The sequence below is a fragment of the Mobula hypostoma genome, chromosome 10 (genome assembly GCF_963921235.1).
Source record: "Mobula hypostoma chromosome 10, sMobHyp1.1, whole genome shotgun sequence".
NCBI classification, from domain to species: Eukaryota; Metazoa; Chordata; class Chondrichthyes; order Myliobatiformes; family Myliobatidae; genus Mobula; species Mobula hypostoma.
The window spans coordinates 1,849,815-1,877,345 of record NC_086106.1 but is presented as its reverse complement, the minus strand read 5'-3'; the positions used below and the strand labels follow the sequence as shown (position 1 = coordinate 1,877,345).

The following is a 27,531-nucleotide window of genomic DNA, read 5'->3' as shown; positions in this document are numbered from 1 at the left end:
AATCAAAACTGAGCAGACTTTAAAAAAGCAGCTGGAAGTGGGTTAAGTATGCAAGTTCTTTCAAGGAGACAACCAAGAAGAAATGGGTTGAAAGACCTGTTACAATCTGTCATAACAAGTTACAAACTTCACCCTGATCTTGGACTTTTTAGTTGCTCTAAGATAATCTAAATCAATTCAATGAACATGTAGAAAAAAGAACCAGCAAAAAGGGAGCAATTTTTTGTTTTCCATTTATGACTTTATTAAAAATGTCATAAAAGAAAGTTGAAACTCTGTGAAGATTGTGGGAAAAGTAATCTATTCTCTACAATATTTAAGCAATGTACACCAATTTTGGTCCCTTCTGACTATGGGACCACCTCTCTCCCTCACATGTCAAAAAACAACTGCAAGCTGGAAACAGACTCTATGACTTTTTTATATAGGCATCCATTAGTCTCGTGTGACCATGGATTTGCGCCTTGAAAGGTTTCCAGGGCGCAGGCCTGGGCAAGGTTGTATGGAAGACCAGCAGTTGCCCATGCTGCAAGTCTCCCCTCTCCATGCCACCGATGTTGTCCAGGGAAAGGGCAGTGGGGCCCACACAGCTTAGCACCAGTGTATTCACAGAGCAAAATGTGGTTCTATGACTCCATGAATTCCAAATTCAGTGGAGAAACGACATAGAGAGTGAACAACAGGAATTCTGCAGATGCTGGAAATTCAAGCAACACACATCAAAGTTGCTGGTGAACACAGCAGGCCAGGCAGCATCTGTAGGAAGAGGTGCAGTCGACATTTCAGGCCAAGACCCTTCGTCAGGACTAACTGAAGGAAGAGTGAGTAAGGGATTTGAAAGTTGGAGGGGGAGGGGGAGATCCAAAATGATAGGAGAAGACAGGAGGGGAAGGGATAGAGCCAAGAGCTGGACAGGTGATAGGCAAAAGGGGATACGAGAGGATCATGGGACAGGAGGTCCGGGAAGAAAGACAAGGGGGGGGACCCAGAGGATGGGCAAGAGATATATTCAGAGGGACAGAGGGAGAAAAAGGAGAGTGAGAGAAAGAATGTGTGCATAAAAATAAGTAACAGATGGGGTATGAGGGGGAGGTGGGGCCTCAGCGGAAGTTAGAGAAGTCGATGTTCATGCCATCAGGTTGGAGGCTACCCAGACGGAATATAAGGTGTTGTTCCTCCAACCTGAGTGTGGCTTCATCTTTACAGTAGAGGAGGCCGTGGACAGACATGTCAGAATGGGAATGGGATATGGAATTAAAATGTGTGGCCACTGGGAGATCCTGCTTTCTCTGGCGGGCAGAGCGTAGATGTTCAGCAAAGCGGTCTCCCAGAATAATTTCTCCTTTGGCACCACTCTGCTCCGTCTAGCGGAATTAGTCCTTACTCTTAATAATTTCTCCTTTGGCTCCTCCCACTTTCTTCAAACTAAAGATGTAGCTATGGGCACCCGTATGGGTCCTAGCTATGCCTGCCTTTTTGTTGGGTTTGTGGAACAATCTATGTTCCGTGCCTATTCTGGTATCTGTCCCCCACTTTTCCTTCGCTACATCAACGACTGCATTGGCGCTGCTTCCTGCATGCATGCAGAACTCGTTGACTTTATTAACTTTGCCTCCAACTTTCACCCCGCCCTCAAGTTTACCTGGTCCATTTCCAACACCTCCCTCCCCTTTCTAGATCTTTCTGTCTCCGTCTCTGGAGACAGCTTATCCACTGATGTCTACTATAAACCTACTGACTCTCACAGCTATCTGGACTATTCCTCTTCCCACCCTGCCTCTTGCAAAAACGCCATCCCCTTCTCGCAATTCCTCCGTCTCCGCCGCATCTGCTCTCAGGATGAGGCTTTTCATTCTAGGACGAGGGAGATGTCTTCCTTTTTTAAAGAAAGGGGCTTCCCTTCCTCCACTATCAACTCTGCTCTTAAACGCATCTCCCCCATTTCACGTACATCTGCTCTCACTCCATCCTCCTGCCACCCCACTAGGAATAGGGTTCCCCTGGTCCTCACCTACCACCCCACCAGCCTCCGGGTTCAACATATTATTCTCCGTAACTTCTGCCACCTCCAACGGGATCCCACCACTAAGCACATCTTTCCCTCCCCCCCTGCTTTCCGCAGGGATCGCTCCCTACGCGACTCCCTTGTCCATTCGTCCCCCCCATCCCTCCCCACTGATCTCCCTCCTGGCACTTATCCGTGTAAGCGGAACAAGTGCTACACATGCCCTTACACTTCCTCCCTTACCACCATTCAGGGCCCCAAACAGTCCTTCCAGGTGAGGCAACACTTCACCTGTGAGTCGACTGGGGTGATATACTGCGTCCGGTGCTCCCAATGTGGCCTTTTATATATTGGCGAGACCCGACGCAGACTGGGAGACCGCTTTGCTGAACATCTACGCTCTGTCCGCCAGAGAAAGCAGGATCTCCCAGTGGCCACACATTTTAATTCCACATCCCATTCCCATTCTGACATGTCTATCCACGGCCTCCTCTACTGTAAAGATGAAGCCACACTCAGGTTGGAGAAACAACACCTTATATTCCGTCTGGATAGCCTCCAACCTGATGGCATGAACATCGACTTCTCTAACTTCCGCTAAGGCCCCACCTCCCCCTCGTACCCCATCTGTTACTTAGCTTTATGTACACATTCTTTCTCTCACTCTCCTTTTTCTCCCTCTGTCCCTCTGAATATACCTCTTGCCCATCCTCTGGGTCCCCCCCCCCCGTGTTTCTTCCCAGACCTCCTGTCCCATGATTCTCTTGTATCCCCTTTTGCCTATCACCTGTCCAGCTCTTGGCTCTATCCCTTCCCCTCCTGTCTTCTCCTATCATTTTGGATCTCCCTCTCCCCCTCCAACTTTCAAACCCCTTACTCACTCTTCCTTCAGTTAGTCCTGACGAAGGGTCTCGGCCTAAAACGTCGACTGCACCTCTTCCTACAGATGCTGCCTGGCCTGCTGCGTTCACCAGCAACTTTGATAGATAGAGTGAGTTATGTGATAAGAGTCATGAAGTCATAGAAAAGGACAGATAGAAACAGGCCCTTCAGCCCATCCAGTCCATGCCAAACCATTTAAACTGCCTACTCCTAACAACCTACACCAGGACCACAGCTTTCCATACCCTATCATCCATTTACCTATCTAAACTTCTCTTAAACGTTGCAATCAAGCTTGCATGCACCACTTGTACTGGGAGCTCTTTCCACACTCTCACAACCCTCTGAGTGAAGAAGTTTCCCCTCACGTTCCCTTAAACTTTTCACCTTTCACCCTTACCCCATGACCTCTGGTTGTAGTCCCACCCAATCCCAGTGGAAAATATCTGCTTGCATATACCCTATCTATACCCTTCAGAATTTTGTATACCTCTATCAAATCTCTTCACAATCTTCTGTGTTCTAAGGAATACAGTTCTAACCTATTCAATCTTTCCTTATAACTCAGGTCCTCCAGACCCAGCAACATCATTGTAAATTTTCTCTACCTCTGATCTGGGCGGCATCTAGTTAATTAGCTTGTTTATTTTGGCTTTTTTCTTAAAGATGTACTGGATGCATTCTGGCTACTGCTGTACCACTGCATTCTTCGCGGCCTGGAGGTTGGGGACCACTGAATTATAAGTCACTTATAAGTCAACAGCATCATAACATTTTAAGTAACATTTGGATATTAAACATACCGCATATTTTCCTCGTATGAACATATAAAATCATTGCAACACACCAATATCACTGAATAAGTGGGAACCCTGGGCTTGTTTTCCTTTAACAAGATGGTCCCATCGAGGGGTGATGGGAGACAGCGATACTTGAAGGGGGTTCCTAATGTCCAGTCTATTCCGCAGTTTAGTTTTCGTTGCATTCACTGCTGAAAACTCCACTTCGCAGAGATATGATGTTGGAAATGGAAGCAATGTTTTCCCTGCTTTCGTGGCTATCTCAGGATATTCAGCCATGACTTTGATCCAGAATGCCAGCAGAGATGTTATGTCAAACATACTTTTCAGCCCACCGTCATTTGCAAGCTCGAGGAGTTGATCTTTTTCCCGCGCTGACATGGAAGATTCACCGGAAACATTCACAAATGGGTCACGGACCCATTCCTTAGCACGACTTGGGTCACTGATGAACTCACATGGGTTGAAGTTCAACAGTGCGCGTGACAGGGAATGACTCGTATCGTTTCATATCGCCAAATCATATTGTTTCCTTGCAGCCCGGTAGCAGATGTTTTGCGGCCCGGTGATTGGGGACCACTGGCTTATAGGACAACAAAATTAATCTCAGATCATCATAATTTATATCCAAGGATGCTATCTGTAGCCAATGACTGTGATATGTACACTCAGTGGCCATTTTATCAGGTACACCCATACAACTGCTCATTAATGCAAATATCTAACCAGCCAATCATATGACAGCAAACCAATGCATAAAAGCATGCAGACATGGTTAGAGGTTCAGTTGTTGTTCAGACCAAAGATCAGAATGGGGAAGAATGTGATCTAAGTGACTCTGACTGTGGAATGATTGCCGGTGCCAGACGGGGTGGTTTGAGTATCCTAGAAACTGCTGATATCCTGGGATTTTCACACACAAAAATCTTTACAGCACAGATTCCCAATCTGGGGTCCACTGACCCCTTGCTTAATGGTAGGGGTCTATGGCATAAAATAGATTGGGAATCCTGCTCTAGAGTTTTAGAGAATGGTGCAAAAAAAGAAAAAAAAAATCACCCAGTTCTGTGGGTTTCAGGCCATAAGATATAGAAGTAGGCCATTCAGCCCATCGAGTCTGCTCCACCATTCACGCATGGGCTGATCTAATTCTTCCAGTCATCCCCACTCCCCTGCCTTCTTCCCATACTCTTTGATGCCCTGGCTAATCAAGAACTTATCTATCCCTGCCTTAAATATACCTAATGCCTTGGCCTCCACAAATGGCAACAAATTCTAGATTTACCACCCTCTGACTAAAGTAATTTCCCTGCATCTCTGTTCTAAATGGATGTCCTTAAATCCTGAAGTTATGCCCTCTTGTCCTAGACTCACCTACTGTGGGAAATAACTTTCTCATATCTAGTCTGCTTAAGCCTTTTAACATTTGGAATGTTTCTATGAGATCTGCCCCCATTCTCCTGAACTCCAGGGAATAAAGCCCAAGAGCTGCCAGACGTTCCTCATACGGTAACTCTTTCATTCCTGGAGTCATTCTTGTGAATCTTCTCTGAACCCTCTCCGATATCAGCACATCCTTTTGAAAATAAGGAGCCCAAAACTGCATACAATACTCCAAGTGTGTTCTCACGAGTGCCTTATAGAGCCTCAACATCATGTCCCTGCTGTTATATTCTAAACCTCGAGAAATCAACCCCAATATTGCATTCGCCTTCTTCACCACTGACTCAGTCTGGAGGTTAACCTTTAGGGTATCCTGCACAAGGACTCCCAAGTCACTTTGCATCTCTGCCTTTCGAATTCTCTCCCCATCTAAATAATAGTCTGCCTGTTTATTTCTTCTACCAAAGTGCATGACCATACACTTTCCAACCTTGTATTTCATTTGCCACTTCTTTGCCCATTCCCCCAAACCAGTGGTCTCCAACCACCAGGCCACGAGCATGTGCTACTGGGCCACGCGGAAACGATATGATTTGGCGATATGAAACAATATGAGTCAGCTGCACCGTTCATCATTCCCTGTCATGCACTGTTGAATTTGAACACCCCCCCCCCGCCTCCAGTTGGCCGGTCCGCAAGAATATCGTCAATATTAAACGGGTCCACGATGCCCAAAAGGTTGGGGACCCCTGCCCTAAACTATCTAAGTCTCTGCAGGCTCTCCGTTCCCTCAACACTACCTGCTCCTCCACCTATCTTTGTATCATCAGCAAATTTAGCACAAATCCATTAATCCCAAAGTCCAAATCATTGACATACATCATAAAGAGCAGCGGTTCCCAACACCAACCTCAATGGAACTCTATTGGTAACCAGCAGCCAGCCAGAATAGGATCCCTTTATTCCCACTCTCTGTTTTCTGCCGATCAGCCAATGCTCCACCCACGCTAGTAACTTCCCTGTAATTCCATGGGCTCTTATCTTGCTAAGCAGCCTCATGTGCAGCACCTTGTCAAAGGCCTTCTGAAAATCCAAGTACACCACATCCACTGCCTCTCCCTTGCCTACCCTGCTTGTAATTTCCTCAAAAAATATATAAACACCTTGTTAATGAGAGAGGTCAGAAGAGAATGGCCAGACTGATTCAAGCTGACAGGAAGGTGACAGGAACTCAAGTAACACAAAAACTTGAAGTGGACGGGCTACAGCCGCAGAAGACCATATGGCTAGCCACAGAAAGTTTACAACCTAATTAACCAAGTAGTACTGTGGCAGCCCGCACACACGGGACTCAAACTGCCATCGGGAGCCGTGGGCAGACACTCAGTAGCGAGTTTGTAACTACCCGCTTGGGGCGGACCTTCCGGGGACAGTCTGACGTCACGTCCACCCTGCGGGTCGCAGGGGCCCATGGGAGGGGAGATTTAAGCGCGCGTTTTTGATTTAGTAAAGGCATTCTGAGTTCAGCTCTCTCTGCCTCCGTGTGTTTCAGTACCGCGTTTGCGCACGACTACACTGGTGACCCTGACAACGTGCCCAAGACAGCCCTCATCACCCCGTTCGGCTTGTTCGAATTCCTGAGGATGCCTTTCGGTCTCAAGAATGCAGCCCAAACTTTCCAAAGGCTCATGGACTCGGTGGGACACTGCCTGGATTTTGTTTTCATTTACTTGGACAATATCCTGGTGGCCAGCAGTTCGCACCACGAGCGCATGGCACATTTGCGCCAGCTCTGCCAATGCCTGAGCGACCACGGACTGGCAATCAATCCGGTGAAGTGCCAGTTCGGGCTGAATGAGATCGACTTCTTGGGCCACAGAGTCAACCGACATGGCGCAGTTCCTCTACTGGACAAGGTCCAGGCCATCTGCCAGTTCTCTAAGCCCAGCACGGTCAAGGGCCTGCAGGAGTTCGTAGGGATGGTCAACTTTTATCATAAGACCCTTGTTCAGCCTGATGGCCGGCAAGGCCAAGGAAGTGGCATGGGACATGGAGTCCACGGAGGCGTTCGAACAGGCCAAGGAGGCGCTGACAAAGGCGGCCCCCCTAGTGCACCCGAGAGTCGATGTACCCACGGCACTCACAGTCGATGCTTCTGACACGGCAGTCGGTGGAGTCCTGGAGCAGCTCGTTGAGGACCAGTGGCGACCACTCGCTTTCTTCATCCGGCACCTAAGGCCACCAGAGGTGAAGTACAGTGCTTTCAACACAGAGTTGCTAACGTTCTACCTGGCTGTCCGGCATTTCTGGTACTTCCTCGAGGGAAGGGAGTTCACCGTGTATACGGACCACAAGCCCCTCATCTTCACACTGGCCAAGGTATTGGACCCATGGTCGGCTCGGCAGCAGAGGCACCTGTCCTTTATATCAGAATTCACCACAGACGTCCGCCACATCGCAGGGAAGAACAACGTTGTCGCCAACACACTGTCTCGCCCCTGCCTCCACTCAGTAGGCAATTCATCCTCAGGAACAGACTACACAGCACTGGCGGAAGCACGACGGTCGGACACTGAGATCCCGGCTTACCGCACTGCCGTTTCGGGGCTCCAGTTGGAGGATGTCTCCATCGGCCCGGCAGCGGATCGACTCCTGTGCGACATGTCTACCGGCAAACCCCGACCCATGGTACCAGCAGCATGGAGGCGCCGGGTGTTCGACATGCTGCACGACCTGGCCCACCCGTCCGTCCGGGTGTCCATCAAGCTAGTAGTGGACAGAATCCTCCGGCACGGTTTGCGCAAGCAGGTCGGACACTGGGCCAGGACGTACGTACACTGCCAGACCGCCAAAGTCCAGCGGCAGGAGAAGGCTCCCCTCCAGCAGTTCCAGCCGACGCACAGGAGGTTCCAACACATCCACGTGGACATCGTCGGCCCCCTGCCAGTCTCGCAGGTATACCTTTACCATGGTAGACAGGTTCACCAGATGGCTGGAAGCCGTACCGTTCGCAGACACGTCCACTGAGTCCTGCACCAGGACGCTCATTGCAAACTGGATCGCCAGGTTTGGCCTCCCAACAGACATCACCTCCGAAAGAGGGTCGCAGTTCACGTCTAGTTTGTGGATAGCACTGGCGCAGCTCCTGGGCACCCAGCTGCATCACACCACAGTGTACCATCCCCAGTCCAACGGTTTGGTACAGCGATTCCACCGGCATCTCGTCGGCCCTGATGGCGTGCCTCAGCGGCCCCAACTGGACAGATGAGCTTCCCTGGGTCCTATTGGACATCCGCACAGCCCCCAAGGAGGAGCTGGACACCTCCTCGGCGGAATTGGTCTACGGTGCCCCCTGACGGCCCCAGGCGAGTTCATACCAGAGGCCCGAGGTTTGGAAGAAACTCTAGCAGCGGTGCTAACGAGGCTGCGGGACAAGGTAGGGACCCTGGCACCGGTCCTGACCCCAGGCATGGTCCCACACCATGCTTCACCCCTAAAGACCTCCAAGACTGTGAGTATGTTTTTATTCACAGAGGCATGCACAGGTCACCTCTACAGCGGCCGTACGAGGGACCCTTCAAGGTGATCCGGCACAACGGAGCCACGTGTGTCGTGGAGGTGGGTGGCCGGGAAGAGACTTTTACAGTGGACCACCTCAAACTGGCACACTTGGACATTGAGCAACCAGTGAGGGTACCCATACCACACCGTGAGGCCGGCCACCCAGGCAAGCCACACAGACTGGGGGCTCCACTCCCCCAATGGACGTTTCTGGGGGTGGTGGTGTGGCAGCCCGCACAAGCGGGGCTCCAACCGCCATCAGGAGCCGCGGGCAGACACGCGGTAGCGCGTTTGGAACTACCCGCTCGGGGCGGACCTTCCGGGGACAGTCTGACATCACGGGTCAAAGGGGCCCATGGGGGGGGAGGGAGATTTAAGCGCGCGTTTTTGGATCAGTAAAGGCATTCTGAGTTCAGCTCTCTCTGCCTCCGTGTTTCTTTAGTAGCGCATTTGCATGCGACTACAGTACCAATAACTAAAATGAAGAGCCAATACATAACTCTTAAACTTGTTTAGATCTGATTACCTCAATCCTATCACCTTAGTCCATGAACAACAGGAATTCTGCAGATGCTGGAAATTCAAGCAACACACATCAAAGTTGCTGGTGAACACAGCAGGCCAGGCAGCATCTCTAGGAAGAGGTACAGTCGACGTTTCAGGCTGAGACCCCCGTCAGGACTCCTGACGAAGGGTCTCGGCCTGAAATGTCGACTGTACCTCTTCTTAGAGATGCTGCCTGGCCTGCCGCGTTCACCAGCAACTTTGATGTGTGTTACCTTATTCCGTGATCAGACTTTTAGGTTTTTAACCTAACCAAACAGAGTTATTGCAATTATATTATTAAAATCATGAAGCTCAAACTTAAATAGAATGTACTTTACTAGACTTTTCAGTGTCGAACCAATCATAACTTGACTTTGTGCTATTATTAATTTCTTCTAAGGTTCTGAAGGACACTGGGGCTATTAATCCTGTCAGATAAGCAACTGGATCAACTGCATTACCGTGCCGTTGTTAGTGAGCAGCGAAAGAGGAAACAATGCAGAAAAATTACTGCTTGCACTGTGGTAATCCAGAATAGCTCAAACTAATGCCACAGCCCAGCCAGAGAGTATTAGCAAGTGGCAAGGAATTTACCAGGTCAGAAAAAGACAAAAAAAAGCGGGATAAGTACTTGTTTGCTCTCAAAATGAAATTTTTTCATTTTCTTCAGCTTTCTCAGAATATTCCACCTTCTTCCAGCCACATTCTGTATCTTTCCTTTCTGTTCTGTGTTACATGCTGTTTAATATTGCAGAGGCAACACAGTACATTTGTAATTTTTTCAGAACTTCAGGTGAGAATAAAATCCAAGATTCATGATCAAAAATCAAAGATATTTGGAGTAATATATAATTTCATCAGCCCCTTCTAAACTAGTTCAAATTGGTACAGGAGCCTTAGGTCCTGCACCACCAGGTTCAGGAACAGTTATTATCCTTCAACCATCAGGTTCCTGAACCAGTGTGGATAACTTCACTCACCTCAACTCTGAACTGACTCACAATCAAGGACTCTACAGCTCATATTCTCAGTATTAGTATCACTATTGGAGATTTTTGTCCTATTTGCAGAGTTTGTCTTCTTTAGGTCATTCATCCGCACTTGTGTGCAGTCTTTCACTGATTCTGTTCTATTTCTTTGTACTACTGTGAATGCCTTCAAGAAATCGAATCGCAGGGAAGTATATGGTGACAGTTCAGGAGAAAGAAAGACCACAAGGGAGAAAATCCTGGAACTGCCACAGCTAATAGTTTTAAAGCCACTAGCCTTTCACACAGAGGTCTACCAACAGATCCAAACTGCACCCACATGTTTGACTAATAAATAACATTGTTGAACTGGCAAAGCAAAGGACTGTGTACCAGCGAAGTCACGTTAGGCTGAGTTGCTTGCTTCTGTATATAAACTAATCAAGTACCTAACCCAATCAGAGACCGTACCTGGATTGTCCACATCAACACATTCATCGCTCTCCAACTGCTCTGAGAGAAGTTCTAATGAATCGGAAGCAGTTGCATCGCAGTCCAGTTCCACTCCAGAAGCAGCTTCCTCTGATTCTTCATTTGCAGTAACACTCGGTGGACTTTCCACTAAGCTCTCGTCTTGTACTGATGGGGCACATGGGACACTCCATGAAAATGAGGCAGCCAAGCGAGGGATTCTTCTTCTTCCTCCTTTGTCTCCCTTTTACTCATGCTTCTGAAATTTCATAAAAGAGGAAATTAGCTTCTGCTGCTCGTAAGCATGAAGGTATGTATCTATAGTTCTGTGCAAAAGTCTGAGGTATGTATATATAAGATGTCTCTGATTTTTGCACAGTAGTATATTTGTCAACATGGAGCGAAGAGTGTGTAAATCTGGCGGGAACAAAGGATGTTGGGATTAGCGAGGGTGAAGCACCAGGGCAGGGGTGTGGGACAGGTGGCAGAGAAGGTGTGTTGGGGCAGGGGATGCTACAGATGTAGACACACCCAGCTCTGAGACACCAGGCAAGGTAATTTGATTCCAAACAATTGGTTTATTGACCATTACAGAATGTATCTCTGATGCTTCCCTCTCCCTCCTCCTTTTCCCAACCAGGATTCCCCTCTCCCTGCCCCCTTCTCACTCTCAGTCAACAGTGGAGACTCGTATCAGAATCAGGTTTATCATCATAACAATACACACAAAATGCTGGAGGAACTCAGCAGGTAAGGCAGCATCTATGGAAAAAAGTACAGTCAACGTTTCAGGCCGAGACCCATTGGCAGGACTGGAGAAAAAAGGATGAGTCCAGTCCTGCCAAAGGGTCTCGGCCCAAAACGCAGTCTGTACTTTTTCCATAGATGCTGCCTGGCCTGCTGGGTTCCGCCAGCATTTATCTGCGTTACTTCGACTTACAGCAGCTGCAGATTTGATCAAGTTTAACATCACTCACATGTCATGAAATGTATTTTTTTGTGGCAGCAGTACAGTGCAATACATAAAATCTCTACAGTACTGTGCAGAAGTCTTACAGCAACCTAGTTATGTATATATGTGCTCAAGACTTTTTCAGAGTACTGCAGGTGGGGCTTTTAAGTTTAGTTAGTATAATGGGAACTTGTATGTACATAACTCAAACATTCTCTTACCAGGGTAGCTTGTATGAAAAAAATGACTTGTAATAATGGTGTATCTTTGTGTTCATTAAATTACATGTAATTTGATGAACTACATTCCAAATTAATCTAAATGCTAATACACTGTATAACACGAATTACTAATCAAAGCATTATATCAGACAGCAAGCAAGAAATCTCTAGGTATATTTTTCGGGAGCATGGATAATTAATTGGGGTCATATACCAAAGATATAACATGCCAAATGGATCTCAGAAAACAAGTTCATTTTGGGAGTTGCTACATCAACAGTATTGACTGAACTTCTGTGCACTTTCAAAATGCAACTGACGATGATTATTAATGTTTAAGGAACACACGCACACACATCCCTACACAGATAATGTCTCACACACAGACGTACTTTTTGACGCTAAATGGTTTTAATAAAGTACGTTGCAAATGATTTGCACAATCCTGTTCACATCCGCTATCCAACCACAAGCTTTGTAAACAATCCCATCCGAGTTAAATATGAATTGGCAAAGGGATGGCTGGCATTGGGCTGTCTGTAAGCAAAACGCACCGACGTTGTCCTAACATTCACTATTTTCCCATTCATGTGTTTTGAAACCGAATACATCAGAATAAATACTGCATAGTTGGTTTTATAATCGACGCCCGCTGCAAACGAAGTCCGGCGCACCAACTCACCTGAACCACACCCTCGCAAAACCCCGCCAACAGGAAGTTACCCAAACCCCACCTTCCGATGCAGTCTAGCCAATCAGCGGCGAGCCTTCTGATTGACGTGGCCACGTGACGGCAGTCCATGCGGTGAGGCGTCACCGGTGCGAAGGTAAGTTCCTCAACCATCTCCTCAAGGAGGATTATCGGACATTTAAATCATTTTCGTTTTCTTCATGCAGACATTACATGGTGATCTCATAAGGATATTTTATATAACTGCCCACCAGCATTATGAATATAATTCTTGCACTGATTTTCCTAAAATTACTGTTAATAGTGACTATCCAGTCCATTTGGAGATACAACAGGCATCAGCAACACACCAAGATGCTAGACTCATCGGGCCAGGCAGCTCCCGAGGAGGGAAAAGATCAAGATCCGCCCTCAGCTTCATCATGGTCATTAGCCTCTCCAATCTCCGGAACATCTTCAAAAGGCGTGCCTCAACAATGCAGTATCCATCATTAAGGACCCCCATCACCCAGGACATGCCCTCTTCTCATTACTACCATTGGGAAGGAGGTGCAGAATCCTGAAGGTACACACACTCAGCCATTCAGGAACAGCTTCTTCCCCTCTGCCGTCCAGTTTCTGCATGGACATTGAACCCATGAACACTATCTTGCTATTTTTATTTTTTTGCACTACTTATTGAATTAACTACTTAATATATACAACTTACTGTAATTCGCATTATTCTCTCTATTGGTATGCATTGCATTGTATTGCTGCCGCAAAGACAATAAATTTCACGACATGCCGGTGATATTAAACCTGATTTTGGTTCAGATTCTGACTCCGAAGATGATCTGCTGAAACTGGAGAGAGTTCAAAGAAGGCTCATAAAAATGATTTCGGGATTGAAATGACATCATATGAAGAGCATTTGAAGGCTCTGGGCCTGTATTCATTGGAATTCAGATGAATGAGGGGTGACCTCATTGAAACCTATCAAATGGTGAAAGGCCTTGATAGAGTGGATGTGGAGAGGATGTTTCCTATGGTGGGAGAGTCTAAGACCAGAGGGCACAGCCTCAGAATAGGGGGGCGTCCTTTTAGAAAGGAGATGAAGGGGAATTTCTTTAGCCACGAAGTGGTGAATCTGTGGAATTCTTTGCCATAGGCAGCTGTGGAGGCTGTCTTTATGTATATTAAGGCAGAGGTTGGTAGATTCTAGATCGGTCAGAGCATGAAGCGATACGGGGAGAAGGCAGGAGATTGGGGCTGAGTGGAAAATGGATCAGCCATGATGAAATGGACGATGGACCAAATTGCCTAATTCTGTTCCTATGTCTTTTGGTCTGATGGTCTTTAGGAGCATTGATGCATAGCGAAGATCTCAGGGTGAAAATAGCTCCCTGTAAGTGGCAACACAAGTAGATAAGCTGGTAAAGAAGGTGTATGGCATGCTTTCTTTCAATGGTCAAGGCAGTGAGTATAAAAATTGGCCTCATGAGGTATGCTTCAAATATTTGAAGTGTTGCATGCAATTTTCGTTACCACACTATACCTCTTCTTCCTATAGTTTAGCAAACAGAACTGCACATAATACTTCAAATACCTGGTTTGATTACTCTGGGCCTGTACTCACTGGAGTTTAGAAGAATGAGGGGGATCTCATTGAAACATCTTGAATATTGAAAGGCCTAGATAGAGTGGACATGCAGAAGATATTTCCTATAGTGAGTGAGTCTGGGACCAGAGGGCACGGCCTCAGAATAGAAGGACGTCCCATTAGAACAGAGATGAGAAGGAACTTCTTTAGCCAGAGGGTGATGAATCTGTGGAATTCTTTGCTGTGGAGGCCAAGTCATTGGGTATATTTAAAGCAGAGGTTGATAAGTTCTTGATTTATTCGGGCATCAAAATGTACATGGTGTATTTCCATACTTATTGATTGGTAAAGGTGCCAAAGGTTACAGGGAGATGCGGTTGAGAGAAATTAGAAATCATGTAAAGATTTGTGAAGCCAATTTTTTCACCAAGTTTATAATGCCTGGAATGCTGTGCCAGGTGAGGTAATAGAAGCAAACACAATATCAATGTTTTAAGAGACATTTTATTCAAGCACATCAATAGATGGAATCGAGGGAGACAGACCATATGCAGGAACATGTAATTAGTTCAATTGGCTTCCTGGTTGGTGCAGACAAGGAACTTCCAACTTCCATCCCCTAAAGTAATTCTCCATATTCCCACAAGACTCTCTTTCAAGGACTCTTCATCTCATGTTCTTGATATCAGAATCAGAATCCTTTATTATCGCTAAGTATGTGGACACATACAGGGAATTTGATGCCGGTTTCCTTGAGCTCTCGCTGTACAGAATCAAAAAGCAAACAAAACAATAGTGCAAATAATCGTGAACTATATACAATGAGGTCTACCTGTGTATGTACAGGTGGACTTGGTTTATAATAGACTAAAATTCAAGTGTTCATAAGACTGATGGCATACAGAAAGAAACTATTCTTGTACCTATTTGTCCTGGCATACAGTGATCTAAAGCGCCTACCAGAAGGAAGGAGTTGGAACAGGTGATGTCCAGGGTGTGATGGGTCTACAATGATGCTGCTTGCTCGCTTCCTGACTCTAGATGCATATAAGTCCTGGATCGAGGGCAGCTTCACACCAATAATCCTTCCCGCAGCCCTGACGGTTCTTTGGAGCCTATTCTTGTCTTGTTTGGTAGCTGATCCAAACCAGACAGTGATGGACGAACAGAGAACGGACTGGATTATTCCCGAATAGAATTGAATCAGCAGCTTCTGAGGCAGGTTGTACTTCCTGAGTTGACGTAGGAAATACAACCTCTGCTGAGCCTTTTTCTTTCTTTCTTTTTAAATCTTTTTATTGAGTAAGTATACAAAAAAGGTAAGCCATATAAACATTAATACAATGTTAAAGTATAATAAAATTCCAAAAGATAACAATACCAAAAAGAAAATACTACAAACAATGTAATTTAAGCATAAGAAACCAAGATAACATAATAGTATACTAGATTTTATATATATCAATGGAAAAAAAGAAAAAAAAACCCCAAAAAAAAACCCACCGTGCAACTAACTAAAAGCAAAGCAAAGCAATGGGCTAACTTGAAACCAAACAGAGTTAAACTTAAAATCACGTCCTCAATCCCGACCTCCATTAAAACAGTGAAAAAAAAACAAGAAGGGTAAATATTACATTAAATGAAAATATCGAATAAAAGGTCCCCAAATCTGTTCAAATTTAAATGAAGAATCATAAAGGTTACTTCTAATTTTCTCCAGATTCAAACATAAAATCGTCTGAGAAAACCAAAAAAAGGTAGTTGGAGCATTAAGCTCTTTCCAATGTTGTAAAATACATCTTTTCGCCATTAAAGTAAGAAATGCAATCATTCTACGGGCTGAAGGGGAAAGATTACTAGAAATTTTAGGTAGTCCAAAGATAGCAGTAATAGGGTGAGGAGAGATATCTATATTTAATACCTTAGAAATAATATTGAAAATATCTCTCCAAAAAGTTTCCAAAGTAGGGCAAGACCAAAACATATGAGTTAAAGAGGCTATCTGCCCCGAACATCTATCACAGAAAGGATTAATATGCGAGTAAAAACGCGCTAACTTATCTTTGGACATATGTGCTCTATGCACCACTTTAAATTGAATTAGGGAATGTTTAGCACAAATAGAGGAAGTATTAACTAATTGTAAAATCTGCCCCCAATCATCCACAGAAATGGTAAGCCCCAATTCCTGTTCCCAATCTACCCTAATCTTATCAAATGGAGCTTTCCTAAGTTTCATAATAATATTATAAATCATAGCCGATGCACCTTTCTGACATGGATTAAGGTTAATTATCGAATCTAAAATATATATAGGAGGAAGCATTGGAAAGGAAGAAAGTATAGTACTTAGGAAATTTCTAACTTGTAAATATCTAAAAAAATGTATTCTTGATAAGTTATATTTATTAGATAATTGTTCAAAAGACATAAGGGAACCATCTAAAAATAAATCCAAAAACCGTAAAATACCCTTAGTCTTCCAAGTTTGAAAAGCGCGATCCGTAAAAGAGGGAGGAAAAAATATGTTACCTAAAATAGGAATCGCTAACCCGAATTGATTAAGATCAAAAAATTTTCTGAATTGAAACCAAATATGCAAAGCATATTTAACAATCGGGTTAGAGACCTGCTTAAGGCGTTTCGAATCAAAAGGAAGAGATGAACCTAAAATAGAACCAAGTGTATAACCCTGAACAGATTGTAATTCCAATGCTACCCATTTAGGAATAGATAGTATATCCCGGTCAAGTAACCAAAATTTCATATGTCGAATATTAATAGCCCAATAATAAAATCTAAAGTTAGGTAATGCTAAACCTCCATCTCTCTTAGCTTTCTGTAAATGTATTTTACCCAGTCTCGGATTCTTATTCTGCCAAATAAATGAAGAAATTTTAGAGTCGACTTTATCAAAAAAAGATTTAGGAACGAAGCTGAGCCTTTTTGATAAGAGTCCGCGTTGGGTGTCCACTTCAGGTCCTGGGAGATGGTGACAGCCAGAAACCTGAAGGTCTCCACAGCAGACACAACACAGTTGAGTATAGTGAGTGGGGGGAGTATTGGGGGGCTCCTCCTGAAGTCCACTTTATGTATTTATTCTTATTATTTTTTTCTTTTGTATTTATGCAGTTTGTTGTCATTTGCACTCTGGTTGAATGCTCAAGTTGGGAAGTTGGGCAGTCTTTCACTGATTTTGTTTTTATTATTATTCTGTAGATTTATTGACTATGCCCACAAGAAAATGAATCTCAAAGTTGTATATGGTGACATATATGCACTCTGATAATCAATTTACTTTGAACTTTGAATTTTGTTAGGTACAACTCAAAAAGGTCTAACACTTACCAAGTATGATTTCTGTTTCGTAAATCCATGTTGACTCTATCTTGCTATGTGGCTTGTTAACACTCCTTATTAATATATTCTAGTATTGATTTCCGACTGACTGATACTAGTTTTCGCTTTCTGCACTTCCTTCAATAGTGCGATTGTATTTGCCACCTTCCATTCTTGGAAGCATTCTATAATCTATGAAACTTTAGAAGATTAAAAAATCAATACATTTGGTATCTTAAAAGCCACAAAGTCCTGGGGATTTATTGAATTTTCATTCCATTAATTTCTCCAGAACTTTCTTTTAATTTTGATGCTAATTTCAAAATTCTTTTCACCTTTAGAACTTTTCTTCATTATTTCAGAATCAGAATCGGGTTTTAAAATCACCAGCATGTGTCGTGAAATTTGTTATCTCAGCAGCAGCAGAACAATGCAGTGCATGCAGTAAATATAGAGAAAAATAAATCAATTACAGTAAGTATATTAAATTGTTAAATTAAAAATAGTGAGGTCTCAGTGTCCACTTAGAAACTGGATGGCAGAGGGGAAGAAGCTGTTCCTGAATCGCTGAGTGTGTGCCTTCAGGCTTCTGTACCTCCTTCTTGATAGTAACAATGAGAAGAGGGCATGTCCTGCGTGATGGGGGTCCTTAATAACGACGGTCCTTTCTAAGGCACCACTCCTTGAAGATATCTTGAATACTACAGAGGCTAGTACTCTTGATGGAGCTGACTAACTTTACAATTTTCTGTAGTTTCTTACGATCCTGTGCAGCGATACCCCCGCACTCCTAGACAGTGATGAAGCCTGTCAGAATGCAATCTATGGTACATCTATAGAAGTTGTCGAGTGTTTTAGGAGACACACCAAATCTCCTCAATCTCCTAATGAAATATAGCTGCTATCTTGCCTTCTTTATAGCTGCATCGATATATTGGGTCCAGATTAGGTCCTCAGAGATATTGACACACAGGCACTTGAAATTGCTTACTGTCTTCACTTCTGATCCTTCTATGAGGATTGGTTCATGTTTCCTTGTCTTACCCTTCTTGAAGTCCACAATCAGCTCTTTGGTCTTACTGACGTTGAGTGCTAGGTTGTTGCCGCAATACCACTCAACCACAAAATAATCTGCAGATGCTAGGGTCAAAGCAACACTCACAACACGCTAGAGGAACTCAGCAGGTCAGGCAGCATCCGTGGAAACGATCAGTCAACGTTTCGGGCCAGAACCCTTCGTCAGGACATCACTCAACCAGCTGGTATATCTTGCTCCTATAGGCCCTCTCATCACCACCTGAGATTCTACCAACAGTAGTTGTATCATCAGCAAACTTATAGATGGTATTTGAGCTATGCCTAGCCACACAGTCATGTGTATATAGAGAGTAGAGCAGTGGGCTAAGCACACACCCCTGAGCTACACCAGTGTTGATCATCTGCGAGGAGGATATGCTATCACCAATCCGCACAGGTTGTGGTCTTCCGGTTAGGAAGTCGAGGATCCAATTGCAGAGTGAGGTAGAGAGGCTCAGGTTCTGTAGCTTTTCGATCAGGACTGTGGGAATGATGGTGTAAAACGCTGAGCTATAGTCAATGAACATCATCTTGACATATTGGTATTGGTATTGTCCAGGTGGTCTAAGGCCATGTGGAGGACAATGACATAGCGTCTGCCGTAGATCTATTGTGGCAATAGGCAAATTGCAGTGGGTCCAGGTCCTTTTTGAGGCAGCAGTTGATTCTAGTCATGACCAACCTCTAAAAGCACTCATCACTGTAGATGTGAGTCATTAAGGTAGCTCACACTGTTCTTCTTGGGCACTGGTATAGTTGTTGCCCTTTTGAACCAGGTGGGAATTTCCAACCATAGCAGTGAGAGGTTGAAAATGTTTTTGAATACATATGCCAGTTGGTTGGCACAAGTTTTCAGAGCCTTATCAGGTACTCCAACAGGGCCTGTGGCCTTGCAAGAGTTCTCCCTCTTGATAGCTAGCCTGATGTTGGCCTCCAAGACAGAGATCACAGGGTTACCGGGTGCTGCAGGGATCCTCATAGCTGTGGTTTTATTCTCCCTTTCAAAGCGAGCATAAAAGGTGTTCCGATCATCTGGGAGTGAAGCATCACTGCCATTCATGGTGTTGGGTTTCACTTCATAGGAAGTAATGTCCTACAAGCCCTTCCAGAGCTCTTGTGCATCTGACCTTTCATGGAATTGATTCTTTGCTCTTGAAATAGCCCTCTGTATGGCATTCCTGGTTTCCTTGTTCAGGTATTTCTGGAAGTCACTCTTTCACGTCTTTCTTTTGAAGATGCACACACAAAAACGGCAATTTAATATCTCTGTTGCTACCTGTCTGATCCATAAGGAGTCACCTAAATCTGCCAGTCTTTTCTATTGATATAAAAGAAAGCTTTAACAGTCAGTCTTTATCACTCTCATCAGTTCATTCCTGTCTTCTGTTTTCAATTTCCGTAGTATATGTCCTGGTCTTTTTTCACTGTCTTTTGAAATCTTCCTAGTCCTCACACTTACTGTTCTCTTTGGCAACATTATAAGTATTTTGATTATTGAATACCATTTTTAAATACTCTTGTTAGCATTTAGATCATTTATCCTATTGGCTTTTGTCTCTTAATGTGATAGATCTGAGTGGCAACTTTATTAGGTATCTCCTGGATGAAACCGGGGTGGCAGGGTGAATATACATCTCTACCAAAGGAGGTGTAAGGCGCTCCTTCCCTCCGCTAGCCTGCAGGTCACCCTTGGGCAAGGTGTAGCACCTGCTTAGCCCCCCCGATTAGGGTAATATGAACAGGTGGTGGATGGTTGTATGAGCAGCTGGTGCATATCACAAGTCCTGGTTATGTGACCTCTGACGTCAGGCAGATAACCACTGAAGAATACTGATAATGGCTGGGCTCACACGTATTGTAAAGATACTGCCCAGATGAAGGCAATGGCAAACTACTTCTGTAGAGACATTTGCCAAGGACCATGATTGCCCACATCACATAACACAGCACATAGCAAACGAACATACGAAGTGGTCACTGAGTGTATGTTTGTGGTCTTCTGCTGCTGCAGCCCATTTGAGGTTCGATGTGTTGTGCGTTCAGAGATGCTCTTCTGCACACCACTGTTGTAACGTGTGGTTATTTGAGTTACTGTAGCCTCCCTGTCAGCTTGAACCAGTCTGGCCATTTTCTTCTGACCTCTTTCAATTAAGAGACATTTTTGCCTATGGAACTGCCCTCACTGGGTGTTTTTTTTTGTTTTTCACACCATTCTCTGTAAACGCTAGAGACCGTTGTGCTAAAAGTCCCAGGAGATCAGCAGTTTTTGAGGTACTCAAACCACCCCATCTGGCACTTACAATCATTCCACAGTAAAAGTTACTTAGATCACTTTTCTTCCCCATTCTGATGATTGGCCTCAACCACATCTGAATCTCTTGACCATGTCTGCATGTTTTTATGCATTGAGCTGCTCACGTGTGATTGGTTGATATTTGCATTACCGAGCAGGTGTACCAGTGTACCTAGTAAAGTGGCCACTGAGTGTATTGTGGTAAACTATATATCAGTTAATTGAACATTGGCAATTTCTTGTCTGCTGCGTAATCTTCTATACCCAATTCTTGCCACATACCTTCTTAGTTAGTTTCATTTAGATCACCAAACATGGTTTCAGATTGGACTGAATGTATTTCTACCTTTATATAAAATATTCTAATGTATTATGACTACTCTTTCAAAAGGTCCCTAACTTTTAAAATTATTTACATCTGTTCTCATTTCCACAATTAACTTATTACTCAAATTAATCACTCAGCATATTCTTCTAGATAACTATTTTGAACACACCATCCACGCGTTAGTGTTAATTTGGTTTGCACAGTCTCTACAGGGGTGTGCGGGGTGCCCAGGGAGGGGTAGCACCTCTGATGAAAGACCTGCTGAGTCCATTCTGGGAGCAGATGACTCACCTTTGGCACCAAGTAGCTGTTTGCATGTGAGAGCAGCCACACCCCGGTACGTCACTTCGACAGGCGGGCTAAACCAGGGGAGGGTAGCCAACAGCCTCATACCCTGATGAGTTAGGGACTTGCCTGTCCCAGCATTCAAAGTCAGTTCCAGTGAATTGGGCAGATGACATTTAGAGTGAGATCTAACAGCCAGGAAGGCGGTTCTGCAATGCGCCACGGAGAGCGAAAGGCATGACTAGGCTCAGAAGACGTTACGGTCATCCACTGCAACCAAGGAAGACCCCAGTTTGTGATGCTTGTTAGTACCACTGGACTTGAATTTCCGAGGTCAAGAGAGTGGAACTGCCCCAGTGAAACTGCAGAAGATCGTGAACACGGCGCAGCACATCACACAAACCAATCTACCGTCCTTGGACTCACTTTACACCGCACGCTGTCAGAGCAGTGCTGCCAGGATAATCAAGGACATGACCCACCCAGCCAGCACACTTTTCGTCCCTCTTCCCTCCGGGAGAAGGCTCAAGAGCTTGAAGACTCGTACGGCCAGATTTGGGAACAGCTTCTTTCCAACTGTGAAAAGGCTGCTGAACGGATCCTGACCCGGATCTGGGCCGTACCCTCCAAATATCCGGACCTGCCTGTTGGTTTTTTTTGCACTACCTTACTTTCCATTTTTCTATTTTCTATTTATGATTTATAATTTAAATTTTTAATATTTACTAATTTTTACTATTTTAAATATTTAATATTTGTGATCCGGGGAGTGGAAAGCGCAGAATCAAATATCGCTGTGATGATTATACGTTCTAGTATCAATTGTTTGGTGACAATGAAGTATAAAGTATTTCCACTTTAAAAACTCTGCTGCACAGGTTTCCTGTCACTGTTGGACACAACAGACAGCTACCATCAGTCTCTACATAAAGTTGACTGTGACTGTTGTACTATACTTGTTAGAGTAACTTTAATTTCTTGATATATACTCTACACTGGATTCCAATTACTCTTTGGGAGCCTGCACTGGAGTCCCACCAATGTGTTCTGGGATTGTTATTTCAGTTTTAACTAAACTAACTCTACTTTTGAAACTTATAAACTAAAATGCTTTTTTATCTGCAGGCTTCATTGAATCCTTTATTATTAGGGCGACTACCACTGCGGCCCCTCATTAGTTGGGGTCAACCATAGATGCTGTCTATGAGATACACAGCCTGGCAGTACAATATGGAAAGCAAGCTGTTGTCCATGTAGTAGGCTCCCCATCTCCATGCCAGTTACCCACCTTTGCCCCTTCTCTTGTCAGTAGAAACGGTTTTGCCTGGCTTAGTAGCTAAGCCACATGTGAATGCCAGGAGGTGGGCTTGGTTGTCAGAGGCCATTAGAGACACACTCCATTGGGAGAGTTCATTGGTAGTGGGAGTTTAACCCAATTACTATGCCCAGCTATAAGAACCATAAGGAACCTAATTCTACTTCTACTAATATTACTCTTACATTTTGCCTCACTTTTCTAAAAGTTAAGTATCTTTGAATACTTAACTCCCAACCATGATCACTTTGAATGTAGCCTCATCTCCATGACGATGCATAGATCAGATCCATCTATTTCCATTTGTGGCTTGAATTGGTTTACTTTGTTTTTGAATGCCACGTGTACTGTATTCACATGAAGAGCCTCTGAGTTTGACTTTTTAATCAATTTACCCCTGCCCCTACGTCTTTTGGAGGTGTAGGATCTGTGGAAATCTCTGCCCGTGGAAGCAGTAGAAACTACCTTCTTAAATGTATTTAAGGCACAGTTGGAAAGATTTATGGACAGCAGGGGAATTATGCAGAAAAGGCAGGTAGGTGGAACTGAGTCCATAGCCAGATCAGCCATGATGTTATTGAATGGCAGCTCAGGCTCAACAGGCCAGATGGCCGACTCCTGCTCCTATGTTCTTATGCATACTCTTAAATTGTATGCTCTTTTCCTTCTTTATACATTCTGGGTACTCTTATCGATTTTGCTGTCCTTCATTATTTACCTTGACCGTTCACTATCTCTCCTTTGCCTGTTACGCTGCTGGCATTTTGGGCAGCAATGAAGGTCCTCCATCTTTGGTGGTTTTCATCGTGTCAGTAACTTCTTCTTGGTAACACACACAAAAAATGATGGTGAATGCAGCAGGCCAGGCAGCATCTATAGGAAGAGGTACAGTTGACGTTTCCGGCCGGGACCCTTCTTCTTGGTGTTCACCACTGTCAATCACAGAATTCCCGTGCGGAGACTTGGGAATGTCCTTTCACTCTACCTTTCTTAATTCCTTTTCATCTAAAACCACACCCCCTGCACTTTTTCACATCCCTGCCTATTTAGTATTAAGACAACTACAGGACAGTTTACTCTGTGTAGAGATTTCCTGAGCTGCAGACACTTACTGGAGGAGTTTTGTTATAAATCTGTTTATGTTTTCAGCTCCCACACACTACACTTCCACCTACTGCACTTCCTGTGTTCTGTCACAGCTATCAGAATTCAATTTATTCATTTGAACATTTTAATCAGGTATTTGAACTTACGGAATTGTTTAAATATAGTACGACACCCCTGCCTCACTGCAGCCCATTGGTGTCCACACTACACTGAGAGTGCACTCAGTGGGACCTGCACTTTGTGTTAAAAACACTGTACTTTGCTCCAACCCATCGACTCAAGTCCTCTCTTCAGTTGTCCATCAAAATCTGATGACAACGTCCACTCCTTTAACGGTGAGATCTTTGATGACTATACAGTCCTATCCTAGACCCACAAGCTCTATTGCAGGTGGGACATGTATATGTGGTAGTGGTGGCAACCATGGCTGCATTTCTCCTGGCTTTCTTCTGCTGTCTTCTGGTTGCTCTTTCCATCTCCAGAATACGAACCCCGTCCCTACACAGCTGTCGCCAAGTGGTACGGTCAGCAGCAACCTCCCCCAGGTCCTCAGGTCTGATCTTGCACGTCATTAAAGCATTCTTCATCTGATCCTTATAGCGCTTCTTCGGCCCTCCAGCTGAGTGTCAACCATGATGTAGCTGGCCGTATAACACTCGGCGGGGTAGCTGACATGGGGGCATGCTTATCAGGTGCCCCAGCCACTGCAGCTGACGCTGGGTGATCATAGCCTCAATACTTCTGCAGTTGGTCTTTACAAGTATTTCAGTGTGAGGCACCCACTCATACCAGGTAATTCCCAGGAAGCGCTGGAAGCAGCTTATGTGGAAGCGCTCCAAGGACATGATGTGACACAAATCCAAAATAAACACAAAAATAAACAGGATTCACTTTCATAGATGATTTATTGGTGTTAAACATTTGTAAATTGCAAAGCATATTTAGTGAAGGAATTGTTACATCAACCTTTTGAGAAAGAATTACAAGAGAGTCTTAAAACATCAAACCATGTATTAGATTGAAGATAGGATCTTCAACAGGTTTTCCACCGACAGGTAGGAGATAAAGCTATGATATTCAGCTTCAATAAATGCTTTAATTACATGCATTGCTGGTTTCTATAAAGTCATTAGAAAAGCAATAGATGGCACAGCAACTCTGTAGGTAGCGCAGAAATCTCACATCTCCAGGGATCCTGGTTCAGTTCTCGCCTCCAGAGCTGTATGTATGGAGTTTGCACATTCTCCCTGTGACTGCTCTCTCCACCCCCGTCCATGATCCAGTTTCTTCCCACATCCCAAAGCCACTCCAGTTGCCAGATGAATTGGCTGTTGTAAAATATCCCTAGTGTGGATAGCTGATGGGAAAATTAAGGCTGTTCATAGGCATATGGGGAAGAATAGTTAGCAGGAACTAAGTGGGTGACTGGGGGCGGATGGGATTGTTGTGATAACCACCACTGACTCAGTGAGCTGACTGGCTTCCTTCTACGTTGTAAGGAATTATAGGAAATACATGTTGAGAGAAAATATCAGTAATCCACAATTCAAAACCCATAAATGCAGAGAATGTGGAAGTTAAGAAACAAATACGACAATATGAGAAAGAATGGACAATCTTATTTTATATAAAAGGCCTTTTTTAAAGAATATTGAGTAATTTCAGCTCAATGAAATCTCTTGATTCAGTTGTGGGGCAGACAACACTTGAGCTATTGGCAAGAGAATTGACAGATGTGCCAATTTATTTCAATAGACAAACCATAAACATGAGGAAGTCTGTAGATGCTGGAAATTCAGAGCAACACACACAAAATGCTGGAGGAACTCAGCAGGTCAGGCAGCATCAGTGGAAAAGAGTAAACAGTGAACATCTTGGGTTGAGACCCATTCTTGATGAAGGGTCTCGGCCTAAAACGTCCACTGTGCACTCTTTTCTATAGAAGCTGCCTGACCTGCTGAGTCCCTACAGCATTTTGTGTGTGTGTGTGTTGCTGTTAACAGGCAAACAAAAGTTTAATTCTTTCCCTCTCTCCCAAATGATGGAGATTGTGCAAAGACCATGTTCCACACAAAAGTGTGAACACTTATAGAGATTGAATATTTAATATAAATCTTTTACAATTGAAATAGAATACTGTTAAAACCAAAACATCCAAGAGGTTAAACTTAATTACATTTTTGAATACAAGGCAAATGATAAAGAGCCAGGCACAGCCATCCTTCAAAATAATGATACTGTTGTCCTACCCTTCACCCAGAAGCATTAGGGTTTGGCCTGCAAGTGAACACCAAAAGGTAAGGCATCTAATACATTTCAATCAAAAGTACCTTTCCTGAAAACAGCCAGGATGTAAAGAGAAGATTCCTTTAGGGACAAGGATTATGTGAATGATTCGTGAGGGGATAGTAATATATTTCAGACTTGTTTTTGCAGGGATAATAATATGATTTATTAAAATTGTCTTCAGTAGTCTTGCAGCCAATGGAAAAGTCCTTACTTAGGGAAATTTTGACTTGCATGAGTATCTGCCGTTCCTAAACAAACATAGAGAGGAAAGAGCATTAGAGAAAGCCGCAGTGTTAACATTGTTGTAAATTGTTATCCTTTACCTCAGACTTCAAGGTTATAGGTGATTGACCATTCAAAATAAGTACAGAACGTACCAGTCTGCTGGGGTCATCTGTTGTATCTGCAGCCTCCCCTACATTGGTAAGACCCAATGTAAATTGGGGGATCGCTTTGACTAGCACCTTTGCTCCGTTTGCCATGGTAGCTAACCATTTTAATTCCTATCCCCATTCCCGTTCTGATGTTTCAGTCCAGGGCATCCTTTTTCTGCCATAGGTCACTGTCTGGGTGGAGGAGCAACACCTCTTATTCCATCTAGGTAGACTTCAACTGGATGACATGAATATTTATTTCTCCTTCCAGTAACTTTTCCCCTCCCTTCCCTCATCTTATATTCCCCAATCTGGCCTCTTACTTTTTCTCCTCACCTGCCTATCACTCCCTCCTGGTGACCCTCCTTCTTCCCTTTTTCCTATCATCCAGTCTCCTCTTCTATCAGATTTCTTCTTCTCCAGCCCTTTGACTTTCTCACCCACCTGGCTTCACCTATCACCTTCTAGTTAGCCCTCCTTCCCCTCCCCCTACTTTTTTGTATTCTGGCAACTTCCTTCCCCCTTCATTTCCAGTCCTGATGAAGGGGCTTGGCTCAAAACATCAACTGCTTATTCATTTTCATAGATGTTGCCTGGCCTGCTGAGTTCTTCCAACATTTTGTGTGTGCTGCTCTGGATTTTCACATCTGCAGAACCTCTTGTCTTTATGCGCAGGGTAGGTCTGTCAACAAATGAAATAAGGTAGGCTAACTAAAATTTGACATTTAAATTAATCTTTTTTTCAAAGAAAAATTGAGTCCTTGTAGCTCTTTGGATTCATTAAATGTACATGAGTACCATCGTCAAGGTTGATACTTGCAGATGATGGAGTCCTAGTGTTGTGTAACACAGAAATAGGCCCTTTGGCCCAACTCATCCAAACTGATCATAATGCCGATCTACACAAATTCCATTTGTTCAGATTAGGCCTTTCAGGCATTGTAATCTGCTTCTACTACTTCCTCTGGCAGTTCATTCCGTATAATCACCACCCTGTGTCCCTCAGATCTCCTTCAAGCTTCTTAGAAACATAGAAAATAGGTGCAGGAGTAGGCCATTCGG

The 27,531-nt window shown here is 44.2% G+C and overlaps 2 protein-coding genes across 6 annotated transcripts in view; both read right to left on the bottom strand.

Moving 5' to 3' along the window:
• Positions 1–12,507, bottom strand: part of LOC134353213 (adenosine deaminase domain-containing protein 1-like) — an 84,396-nt gene extending 71,889 nt beyond the window's left edge. For all 4 annotated transcript variants that reach the window (XM_063061231.1, XM_063061234.1, XM_063061233.1 and 1 more), the window contains exons 1-2: positions 12,472–12,507; positions 10,617–10,875 (exon numbers count right to left, since the gene is read on the bottom strand). The gene's annotated coding sequence lies outside the window, so the exon portion shown is untranslated. The remainder of the gene's footprint in view (positions 1–10,616; positions 10,876–12,471) is intronic.
• A 12,193-nt stretch (positions 12,508–24,700) lies between these two features.
• rnaset2l (ribonuclease T2, like) overlaps positions 24,701–27,531 on the bottom strand; it is a 70,291-nt gene continuing 67,460 nt past the window's right edge. For both annotated transcript variants that reach the window (XM_063061228.1, XM_063061229.1), the window contains one exon: positions 24,701–26,343. In XM_063061228.1, the coding sequence (XP_062917298.1) occupies positions 26,176–26,343 (168 nt within the window). In that variant the 3' untranslated portion in view covers positions 24,701–26,175. The remainder of the gene's footprint in view (positions 26,344–27,531) is intronic.